Source organism: Panthera onca, chromosome B2 (assembly GCF_046562875.1).
Source record: "Panthera onca isolate mPanOnc1 chromosome B2, mPanOnc1 haplotype 2, whole genome shotgun sequence".
Taxonomy (NCBI): domain Eukaryota; kingdom Metazoa; phylum Chordata; class Mammalia; order Carnivora; family Felidae; genus Panthera; species Panthera onca.
The window spans coordinates 30,510,396-30,521,870 of NC_138343.1; the positions used below are offsets into that span (position 1 = coordinate 30,510,396).

The window sequence follows — 11,475 nt, forward strand, 5'->3', positions numbered from 1 at the left end:
GGTCTGCCCTGCCTCATTAAGAACACAGTGACACTGGGGCACCTGACTGGCTCAGAGGAGCGTGTGCCTCTCAATCTCGGGGTGGTGGGTTGGAACTCCATGTTGGGTGTAGAGATTACTTTAAAAAAACAAGCTTAAAACAACAACACAGTGACACTGCTGTAGGGGGACCCTTGGGTTCTACCCAGGGGACTTCATGAGAACCAGCTCTTTCAACAGACCCTACAAAAGCAGATGAGAAGGAAGACAGAGAAACCCAATGGAGATGGTCTTTTCCCCTTAAGTAGGAACACCCCAGCCTCAGAGACACTGCAGGAAAGCCTGAGAGGCTGAAAAGGTGGGATGGGCACGAGGCAGGGGGAAGGGGAGGGACCCACCCTGAGCACCAGTGGGCGTGGCTCCACCCTTCCCACCTCCGAGCCATGGGGAGCCAGGGGCCCGGAGGGCTGCCCCTGGTACAGGCCCCCTACACAGTTCTGCTGCTGCCATTAGGGACAAGCCGCCAAGACCCAGGGGCCCGGAGCTTCTTCCTCTGGGTGAGTATTAGCCCAGCAAGAGGTCCAAGGGAAGCCTACTTCCTGGATCTGCCCCTACATTTCCACTCAATTTTCAGGACCTGTAAGTCTTCTCCCCTGCTTCCCCTTGCCCTCCAGCTCAGTGGTCAGTCTGGGCTCACACTCAGTGACCAGTGAACCCAACCAAGGGTTGAGAGAAATGGCCGGGGCTCAGAGCCCTGCTGGGGAGCAAGTCAGCCTCTGCTTCTGGCCTTTCCAGCTGCAGAAGATGCAGGCTCTGGAGAGGGAGCAGGACGCCCTGTGGCAGGGGCTGGAGCTGCTGGAGCACGGCCAGGCCTGGTTTGAGGGCCGTCTGAGGGAGGCACAGCAACAACAGCTGCATCTGGGGGCTCTTGGTGAGGTACGGGGCTTCTGTGTGGCGCAGGGGGGCTCTGGGGGCACAGGGGACATGTGGACACAGCCTGACACCACCCTGGAAAGGCAAGAGTTAATGGGCAGGGATCATGAATTGTAATGACTGGATGCCACCAAGTGCAGGTTGGTGTTCATTGTCGGGATTGGAGGAGGCTGGTCTGCATTCCATTCAGAGGGACCTGATTTGGATCACTCCATTGAGATGGGGGAGTGGCCTGGATTATTCCAATGGGTCAGGACTGAACAGGGAGGATCCATAAAGAACAGGGAAAGGGGTACTATCCCACCCGAGGGGGATGTTGAAACGGGACTGTTAAAGAGATGGTAGGGAGAGTATTGGATTTTTCTACCTGTCTGGGGGGGGGGGGGTTCTGTGGTGAGGGGATCCAGCTGGAGAGGTAATGGCCTGTGGTGACAGAAGAGCAGCAGATGGACCTCGAGCTTTCACCATGTTGTCAGCCTCTAACTCCTCCTTTAGAATTTTCTATCAGATTTACACTCAGAGCCTGGTGGCCCCCAGTTAGCCCAGATTCAAAATATGAACATCTGTTTGCAGAATCTGATTCAGGAGAAGGTGAGTTTATTGTTTTTGGTTTGTACTCTCGGGAAGTGGGGGTAGAGAGGGGACTTGGGGTCAGCACTGTTTTAACAGAGAAAAGCAAATCCCAGCCTCCTCTCCCTCCCAGTTCTCCCCACATCCCTCGAATCAGGCTAGTTCCTGTGCCACCCAGGACTGGAAGGGAAGGCCAAGGAAGCAGACAGCATGGCAGCAGCAGGTAAACTGTAGGGAAGTGGGGGGCAGGGCAGAAGCCGTGGCCCCGCAGGCGGGGAGGAGCACAGATGCCCACACCGGTTCTCTCCTCCTCTCCAGTTGTCAAGGCAGCAGAAAGGAGGCACTCAGCCCAAAGGGGAGACTGCTCAGCTGGGCTGCCCCAATATGCGGAGGGGCCCCACCCGTGTGTGAAGCCTCCTCTCGATTTCCTCAGTTGGTGACAGGAGAGGCTGAGTCAGAACCCCCAGTCTCCTTATCCTGCTTCTTGACTTAACAGATAAATGGCTCCAGGTGGTGGGCCAACTGAAGTCCTATACATCTTGGCGTAAAGTTTCTTCTCCACAACCGAAAACTTCATTTCATCTGCTTGGTGTCTTATGCCCTCACTCGCCCTTAAGTGATCTGCATAAATGATCTTTCTTTGAAATCCCTCTCTAGAGAAGACATGTTTATTGAAACTGTCCTTCAGCTTTAAATACAAAAATAAAATAGGAGCTTCCTCAGAATTTCAAGTAAGAACAATTCTATAAATAAAACCCCCACTCTCAACTTTAGTCTCCTCCCCATATATCTTTCCTTCTACCTGAGCTTAGGAAAGCATGAATAAATAGTGGAGTAAAGAGATTTTGCTACAGAGAAATAGAGGCCAATTTTCTCCAAAAAGGAGTATTTGCTTTGGTTCCCAGCAGGGTTGGGGAAAGTGCATTGTGGGAAAGTCCATTGCCCTCTATCCCAATCTCACAAAGAAAGGGAGGGACAAGTGTGTGAGAAGGAAAACCTCCATCCCAGCTGGGAGAGGTCGGGTCCCAAGGCCCGGTTGCCTTCTCACCAGTGGGGCCAGACTGAAAATAGCGCTGCAGGCACATCCCTCTAGGGGTTCTGGTGTCACCAGGAGGCCAGGCCTAGCAGAAGCAGCACCCCTCCAACTGTGCCCCACCAGGGGTTGCCCACCAGCCCTCCCCCAGCCCTTCCCCGAGTCACCGAGGTGGAGGCAGGGCTGGTGGAGGCGAGGATAGGGCCAGATGAGTGGGCAGGGGCAGCCAGCGGGTCCTAGGGAGAAGAGGGAGAGCCCGTCAGCGTGTCTGCACCCAGATTAAGCCCTCACCTACCACCCCTTACACTGCTTATCCTGCGATGGAAAGTGGGGGTGCCTCACCTGCGGGATGGGGGCCAGCACCAGGAGCCGGAGGAAGGCATGGGTCGGGGGCACTGGGCTGGCTTCTGGACCTGTCGCAGTCACAGTCACCATCACCACGGAGTCTGGAGCCGCTGAGTCCGGGATCTCCAACCACAGGCGCCCCCAGGCGGACTCATTTGGTTCCAGGCGAACCCTGTCGAGTACGGACGGACGCCGGGCTGAAGGCCCAAGCTCTTGAAGAGTTGAGAGCCCAGGGTCCGCGCCCAAAGCTGGAGGGGAGGGGAGGCGAGAATCTGAGGGCCAAGCGAAAGTGGCTGCTGTGGGCGGGGCTTAAAGTACCAGCTTCCACGCCAGGGGAACCGAAATGTGGGCCGGAACTGAACCGGAGAGTTCAGGGGCAATACCTGGAGAGGTTGGAGGTGAGAGCGAAGCTGGGCTTGACAGATGTCTTAAGATCGAGATCCTGAGGGCCCGAGAAGCTGGCGATGCGGAGGCTGAGCGGGGCCTTGCTGCCTGGAGCCAGGAATCCCGGGGAGCCGCTGAGCTACGGAGGAGGGCGGATCAGGCGAGGAGGAGCCGCTGCAGCTCTCTCCAGCCCTATCTTCACCTTCCTCCTGCGTCTCACCTCCAGAAGGACAGGGACCACGGTGCAGGGCTGGGGAGCAGCTCGGTGCAGGCTCTGCCCCTCTCCGTCCCGGCCAATCAACTCCAGAGAGAAAGGTCCCACAGTGGACAGAAGTGCGGACGGTAGCGAGGCCGCGAGGAAACCTCGCTCCGGCGGTCCCGTGGGCTCCAAAGGCACCCGGCCCAGCTCGGCACCTTCCGGGACCCCTCGTAGGACGACGTGAGAGAAATGCGGCAGAGGAGCTCCAGGGTTGCTTCTGGAGCCCAGCCCTGTCACCTCTACCAGCAGCTGGGTCTGGAGGCCTGGGACAGGGGAGGGGAGGGGAGAACACTGGTCCACATGAGATTCAGAGACAGGGAGAAAGGAATGATCGGCTTTTGGAATAGGGGTTACCTCTGGGGATGAGTATGAATGGAGAAAAGGGGTTACCTCTGAGGGCTATTGTTGGGCAGGGTCAGGAAAGATTCTGGGATGCTGAAAATGTTCTAAATCTTGAGTCGAGTGATGGTTACATGAGTGCATTATATGAAATCCACCCAGCTGTATACTTAAGTTTAGTGCACTTCATTATATGCAAGTTATAACTCAATAAAAGGATATATATATATATATATATATATACACATAATATACATACACAATACACATATGTATATAGACATATACATATACAATATATACATGTATATATATTAATGGACAAGTTGGGGGGGGTGGGTAGACGTACCTGCAACTGGCTGAGTCAGGGGGTAGAGGCCAGGGTGGGGGCCATCTTCCACGGGGATCCCAAAGTAGAAGAGGAAGTCCAGGGATGTCTGGGCTGAGGAGGACCAAGGCAATCAGAGACCTTCCTGAGATGAATGTGATTGATACCGCTCTCTGAGCTCTGCAGCCTTCCCGTCCCTTCCCTTCCCGGGAATATCTCCCTCCTTACCTTGCACTCTCACCCGGGGTGTGCTCTCGGCTGTGACCAGGATCTCCCAGGTCCCTGTCTGTGGGGGGTCACTGATGGTAACTATCCAGAACTGCCCAAAGCGGCGAGTGTGACCTAGAGGTCCCTCGCCTTCCTCCTGGCCCTGGGAGACCCCTGGTGGGGGTGGGGGAGCAAGAGATTGGCACATGAGCTAGCTCCTGTCCCTTAGGATGTCACCCTTCATTCTCCATTCTTCCCTCTGCCTTGAGACACACATGTGGAAATACCTGCAGGGTTCCTGATCCAGAAGCTGCTGACCTCCCCATGGATCCGGACTGTGACCCTCTGGAGCAGTGCATCCACGCTGAACACAAGTGGCCTTCCAGACACCACAACAGGAGGTTCCAGGGGAAGGGTAACCTAGAGGGATGGGCAGAGCCAAAAAATAGGGGAGAAGATGAGGCATTGAATGAAGTGGGAACAAAGACAGGAGAAAGGTGGAGACAGAAAGAAACTAAGTCACACATGGAGAAGGGATACCAGTGAAAGAGGGGCCCAGGACCAGGGATGAAGTTACGGTCAACAACAAATTGGAGGCAAGGGATTGAGGGTGAGGTGATTGCTTCTTGTCCCTCCTTAAAAGATGGCAGGACTTCCGAGGACAGACTACTGGAGGCCAAGACTGGGGGACAGGGGGCGGTACTAATAGGGAAGGAGCAACGTGGAAGTTGGGTAGCCATGGATCTCAGAAAGAGAGAGAAACTTCCTTTCCCACCCTTCTGACTGCAGTGGCAACACAGCAAGCAGTGTTAAACTATTAACCTATGAGAAAGAGCAGTGCCGTGTTACCTGTACCCTCAGTTCTGAGCCAAAAGCATTAGTCCCTCCGGCCCTCATACTTACCAGGTCAGCCATGCTGTCCCCAACAACGGCTGCCACATCCTGAATGTGCTGGTCTTTGGTGAAGATTACCTCTCCTCCTGAGGCCAAGGCCACTGCTTCATAGGGCTCAAAACGCAGAGGCGACAAGACCTCACGCCGAGCTCGGCCCTGAACCCTCGATGGGTCGTCGGTCACTAGGAATGTTACCTGTGCCCAGAAAAGAGGCCAGTACTGAGTAATCCAAGTGCTGTCTACCATTGTCAATGAGGATCTGTGCTCAAGTGTTCTGCGGAGCTGATGAGGAGGAGTAAGATCTTGGTCTACCCTCTGACTGCTCCTGCAGGGTCTCCCAATGACACAGCCCCAGGCCTTCAGTTAGTAGTTGCCACTCCCTTGTAACTGTCTCCATATGTCATCCACAGCGGATTGCTGGCAACTAGATCTCCAGTTCTTCAAATGGTTTATTGGAGACCAGTTCAAATATGCATTCAGCATCATGTAAGGGATCAGGATGTGTTATACTCATTGTCTGCTTCTCCCACCCCATGCCAAGGCTGGTTCAACCACCAGAGTGTGGTGTGATCCTTGTTACAAGATAGTTGTCAACAAGGTATGGGAAACCCCATATCTCTGGGTGGCTAACATCGGATGTCCCATCAGCTGTGCTCACTCTGCAGCGCCGCTCCTGAGTCAGGGACTCCACCCGGTTGGTGAGAAAGGCATCCTTGGGGGAGGCGTCGGTGAAGACAAAGATGTCTGAGAGTGGAGGTGTGTGCAGCAGAGCCAGCTGGCAGAGAGGGAAAGTGCTCGTGTTAAAAATGGCAGCAGCAGAGGAATGGGTAGAGTAAGGGAGGGCAGAATAGAAGGAAATATGGCCCTGGAACCCTGGAGTGAAGCTAGTGGAACTAGGCTCTGAAGGCGGGGTGGAGGGTGGAGGTCCCAGGAAGCCTCTAGTTCCCCTTGGTGGTGGGAACTGGAAAGGAAGGGGAAAGAAGGGAAGGGGGAGGGGGAGGGCAGACCTCCAGGGCTGACAGACACATCTCGGGCTCATCTCCACCCCCCAAGGCATGGATCTCATTGAGTTGTTGCCAGAAGCTGTCAGGGTCACTGGTGGTAAAGACAGGGCCAAACCCTGGGGAGGAAGAAAGAAGGTTGAGATGAGTGATGAGAGGGCTCCCCTCATCCCTACCCAGGGCCACCTCTCACCCCCCAGTCAAGAGGCCTCGCTGTGCTCCTGGGGTGAACAAGTATTGAAATAACAATATTCTCCGATACTTCTATAGGCAGGGCAGGGTAAGGGCTAATTACCTTTGTGGGGAAGTGGACCTCATTTCCTTAACAAAATGGTAGCATTTCCTGTGGTCCTGAGAGGGCATTTATTGGATATGTGCGTAAGTATAAAAAAACACCTGGGGCCTCAGATTCCTCACCAGAAAAACCAGAGAAATAATGGTACCTACTTCAGAGTGTCATTAGAAGGACTAAATGAGTTGATTTTGTAAACCTTAGAATAGTGACTTGACACATAATTAATGCTAAACTCAAAGCTTCATCAAATATGTGATAAACCAGGGCGCCTGGGTGGCTCAGTCAGTTAAGCGTCTGACTTCGGCTCAGGTCATGATCTCACACTCTGTGAGTTCGAGCCCCACGTCAGGCTCTGTGCTAACGGCTTGGAACCTGGAGCCTGCTTCAGATTCTGTGTCTCCCTCTCTCTGACCCTCCCCTGTTCATGCTGTCTCTCTCTGACTCAAAAATAAATAAACATTAAAAAAATTAAAAATAATATGTGATAAATCCCCGTTAAATTCCAGCTACTATGAGATTTATGCAGGTAAATCAGACTCAACGCTTGCCTTTAGGGAATTCTCAGTGCTTGTAGCTATCTTATTTGATGGCCATTTCAACCCTAGAAAATCCTGCCTATCTTCTAGGGTTGAAATGGCCATCAGATAATATGGGTCAAGTACTGACTCATTTTATTGATGATGAAACTGAGGCAAAAAAAAGTCTAAATGATCAGCCTAAGCATGCACAGTGACTGGTCAACCCGGGTCAGTCGGTCTAACTTCCAATCTGTCTAGAGGCTTCACAGAGGCCTGGACCCATCCTCATCCCAACCTCTGTGTACAGAAAATGGGGAGAATTGAAAATCACTGATTAACATGGAAGCCTAAGAAAGCAGAGGCCCCTGGCTAAGCACAGATCATGATTAACCTCATATGGAAAGTGCTGCCATTTTGGAAACAGAGGAAGAAGTGGCCAATCGTACACACAGAGGTACCAGTAAATGCTCAACCATAGGAAACATCACCATTTTAAGGAAGTGGAGCCATGAGGCCCTTTCCCCCACCAGTGGCATTTACCCCTTGCCCTAGACTTTCCTTCCTTCCTCTATCCTCGCCAGACCACAGTTACCTGGATCATGGAAAGGGACCAGGATGTAGTGGACAGGCTCCATGGGGCTGCCCCGTCGCTGTTCCACAATGTGGCGAGCCTGGATTTTGGCAGCATTGATCTCCTCACCCATACTGCCTGTGGTGTCTAGGACGAAGCTCAGACTGGAGGCTGGGCTGATGTCCAGCAGCCTGGGGAGCAGGCCAGAGATACGGTGAGGAGTCTGCACATTTGTCCCCAGCCCCCATTTACTCAGCTCCCCTAGGAGCACATGCGCATTAAGGAGCACATCGCCCAGAGGCCACTCACCTGGAGAAACCCCTGTCTCCCAGCCGGTTTCGCAGGAGACTGAGGGCCTGGATGGAGGCCAGAAGGGCCAGTTCTGCTGCCTGGAGGTGCAGCATGTGATGGGGAGAGAAGCCTGGGGATGTGCTATCCTTGTTGATGCCTCCCCGTGGTGGCTGGGAGCTGCTCTGGTCAAAACGGCCCCCATGGCTACATTTCCCTGGTTTGGGGAAAGAGATCTGGAGGGTGGAGGTAAAAAACCCACTGCCTCCTAAGAAAATGAGGCCCTTTTTGACCTGGCCTGACCTCTCACTCTTCAGCAAAGGATCAGCAAGAAAGATGACATTTGTGGAGGGCCAATCTGGAGTAAATCTAGAGGGGCCAGTCATCACAGTACATGGTGGATCCCCTAATCCCTCCAGTCCATCCCCCAAAACTACCCTTGGGTAATGGAGAAGTCTTACTGGTTGAATAAGAAGCTATTCCCCCACCCAACAATCATGGCCGCCTCAGTGGGTCTCCATCCATCTACCCCATCCCCAGCATCCACTCCTTCCAGAAGTGATGCCATAGGAAATGGGACAAGGGCCTACAGTTCTGAGATCCCTAGGGAGAGGGTCAGGGGAAAGGAAGTGACTTTCTCCCCTTACTTCTGCCTGGTACCTGGAGGTTTGGAGGGATGAGTTCCAAAGTAGCCAGAGGTGAGGAGTGTAAAGCCCAGCAAATTCCCGGGGCAGCTCAACTCCTCGCAATCAGAGCAGGTAGGATCGTCCACTGGGAAGAGAGGACAGGGGTCTAGATCCCAAGGTCCTGCCACCACTGACCTTTATCCCCATCCATCCAAACTTTGGCTTTTCCCTGAGCTGGCAAAAGCCCAAATGTACCCTTCTAGGATTTCTGAACAAAAACCTAGAGATCATCTAGTGATGAGACTGAATATGTGAGACCGGGACTGTGCTAGGAAACCCAGAAGCGTGAGCTGTGGACAGGAAGTGAACTTGTAATGGACAGGAGGCCGCGTCATAGCTCAGGTGGAAGGATGAGGGGACTGTGAAGAACAGCCCTGTATGTTCCATCCCATGTTGGGGGAGGAAGCCACACGAGAGAGAACTCAGCTGAGGTCTGCAGACCTTGGTCCTGGCTCTGTCCACCCCTGTGACCTTGGGGAAGCTATCTAACTGACCTGGCCTTTGGCTGGACTGGGGGACCTCACAGGTCATTCCAGAGAAGAAGCCATGTCACATCCTATGTGACCTGAGGATGTGACACAGTGTCTGGGGAGGCTGAGAGGACATGGCTTTAGTGGGCTTCCCCCAGCCCCCGGGGTCATGGCCGTACCTTGTGCCAGGCTCCGGAGCTCCTGCCTAGGCCAGAGGAGGTGAGGGTGTGGCTGCTGCTGTCCCATTTCCACCCAGTTGCTGTGACTGTAGAAATCCTGGGGGGAGGGAGGGCGAAGGGGAATGAGGCGCTGTCTGACCATTCTCACAATCTCCAGCGCTTATTCTCTCTCCTGGAAAGCCTCCTCCTACCCCCGCTGCTGCTGTCAGATACCCCAAGTGCCCTCCACACCCTCTGCCTGTCGCCCAGAACAGAGCTCTCCCCAGGTGGGAGCCTCCCGGTTTTTCCTCCCATCCCACTCAGAGTCCAACCAAAGGCCCTCCAGTGGCCTTCAAGGCCCACTCCCGACCTCACGCCTCCTCGCTTTTCTCCAGCCACACTGGCCTCCTGGCTCTTCCCACAGGGAGAGCTGCCAGTTTGGAGGTGGGGGAACTAGGGACCAGTCTCAGGGCACTGGCAAGCAGTGCCCCATCACTTCTTGAGTAGGGGGAGGTGTGATTAAGAAGGCACCATGAGGGGGCGCCTGGGTGGCTCAGTCAGTTAAGCGTCAGACTCTTGATATCTGTTCAGGTCCTGATCTTGTGGTTGGTAAGATCAAGCGCTGATGGTGCAAAGCCCATTTGGGATTCTCTCTCTCCCTCTCTCTCTGCCCCTCCCCTGCTTTCTGTCTCTCTCAAAATAAATAAATAAACATTAAAAGAAGAAGAAGAAGAAGAAGAAGAAGGAGGAGGAGGAGAAGGAGAAGGAGGTACCAGGAGGAAGTCTGTATCTGGGGGACGGGAAGACCCTGGGTGAAGAAACCCCTGCCCATTTTACGCAGTCCTCACCTGCAAAGCATGAAGTGCAGCCCCAAGGCGCTGGCGGGCCAGGGTGTGGTCAAGAGCTCTGGCCGCCACCAGGGCCTCCCGGAGAGCCCCCACTAGGCGTGTGCGCCCCTGGCCCAGCCGCTCAGCATCAAAGTGCAGGTCAGGGTCATTCCTGGATGTTGGCAGAAAGTCCTGGGCTGCGTTGGCACGGGAGACCTCACCTAAGGCTGCTCGGAACCTCCGGGAAGGAGACCCAGGTCCAAAGTAGGCAGCAAAGAGGTCGTCAGCAAGAAGGGTGCGGCCCTGGAGAGAGTGGGTTAGGGGACAGGGGACCCTTGGGTTGCACCATTGCCCACATTTTCTTAGCAACTGGCACTCAGGTTGGGTGTGCAGGGAATTGAAGGTCCTGGGCCCTATGAAGGAAGGGCAATTCTGGACCTTTCTAAGGAGGAGGGGGGGTACTCCTGATTTTAGGACCAGGACACTTGGGTATTGTTACTGCAAGGGGTAGAGGTGAGGAGCCAAGGAAGAGAAGGATGTCCCTCCTCTTGGCCAGCAGGGCCCTGAAGAAGTAGAAGTCCCAGGGAATTGGGGAGTCCAGCTGGGATGTGACAGGACCTGGGGACGCTCACCAGGAAATCCTCAAGACGAAGCGGGGAACGGCCCGGGGGTGGCTGCTCCAGGAAGAGCTGCAGGGTGACATTGAGTGCCGCCTCCTCGGTCAGGTCCTGGTGGGTGACGGACCCGGGGGCAGCCAGGAGGCTCCAGATGTTGGGGAAGAAGGAGGATGCAGGGGGCAGCAGCTGCAGTAGCAGCAGCAGCAGCAAAGGATTCAAGTGGGCCACGGGCACGTCTGCAGGGAGCATGGCTGGGACATGGACCTGAGGGGACAGAAGGCTCTCGAGAGCAGGAAGCAGCAGCGGGTCCAGGGCAGGCCCAGCTCTTTAGCTCTTTGTCTCCACCGGCACCTGCTTTGGGCCCTTCCTCTGCTTTGCCTGAAGCACCTGGATCTACCCCAGCCTGGCCTCCCCTCTCAGTTGCCTAGACAACCTGAGGGCCTTAATGGGCTAATGGGGACATACACCTGCAGGAAGGAACTGAGGCTCCTTCCCCAAGACCCCCTTCCCCACCCCCAGACCGACACCCACACTCCCAAACACCCAGCACAGAAAACCTGATGAGTCTCCTCTCTAGGCCTCTCCCCTACCTGGTTGCTGGGTCTCCCGCAGGGCCGCTGGGGCGTGGTGTCACAGGGCACTTAGGTCAGAGTTATAATTAACTCAGGACGAGTGGAGGGGGAGGGAGGCCCCGGCAGGATGGGGGCAGGCCAGACAGCCCCTGGCCCCTCTACTCGTGCCCGCCCAAGGCCACAAGCAGCAGCCGGCACCAG

General features: G+C 54.8%; 2 protein-coding genes across 6 annotated transcripts; one reads left to right on the forward strand and one right to left on the reverse strand.

Moving 5' to 3' along the window:
* Positions 1-20: 20 nt before the first annotated feature.
* Positions 21-1,908, forward strand: SAPCD1 (suppressor APC domain containing 1). Of its 2 annotated transcripts, none has more exons than XM_060615164.2 (5): positions 21-536; positions 775-915; positions 1,408-1,503; positions 1,616-1,705; positions 1,801-1,908. In XM_060615164.2, the coding sequence occupies exons 1-5, from the start codon at positions 423-425 to the stop codon at positions 1,891-1,893; spliced, it is 534 nt and encodes a 177-aa protein (XP_060471147.1). In that variant the 5' UTR covers positions 21-422; the 3' UTR covers positions 1,894-1,908. The 2 variants fall into 2 exon arrangements, with proteins under 2 accessions (XP_060471147.1, XP_078302870.1); XM_078446744.1 differs by having other exon boundaries at positions 775-910; positions 1,421-1,503.
* On the reverse strand, positions 1,699-11,258 carry VWA7 (von Willebrand factor A domain containing 7). Of its 4 annotated transcripts, XM_060615140.2 has the most exons (16): positions 10,718-11,255; positions 10,107-10,388; positions 9,280-9,376; positions 8,605-8,715; positions 7,966-8,161; positions 7,678-7,847; positions 6,279-6,391; positions 5,930-6,046; positions 5,281-5,466; positions 4,665-4,797; positions 4,399-4,551; positions 4,192-4,284; positions 3,465-3,766; positions 3,244-3,383; positions 2,858-3,032; positions 1,699-2,751 (listed from the first exon to the last, which is right to left on the reverse strand). In XM_060615140.2, the coding sequence occupies exons 1-16, from the start codon at positions 10,949-10,951 to the stop codon at positions 2,587-2,589; spliced, it is 2,667 nt and encodes an 888-aa protein (XP_060471123.1). In that variant the 5' UTR covers positions 10,952-11,255; the 3' UTR covers positions 1,699-2,586. The 4 variants fall into 4 exon arrangements, with proteins under 4 accessions (XP_060471123.1, XP_060471124.2, XP_060471127.1 ...); XM_060615141.2 differs by lacking the exon at positions 1,699-2,751 and having other exon boundaries at positions 2,890-3,108; positions 10,718-11,257; XM_060615144.2 differs by lacking the exon at positions 1,699-2,751 and having other exon boundaries at positions 2,928-3,032; positions 4,192-4,315; positions 10,718-11,258.
* Positions 11,259-11,475: the final 217 nt, after the last annotated feature.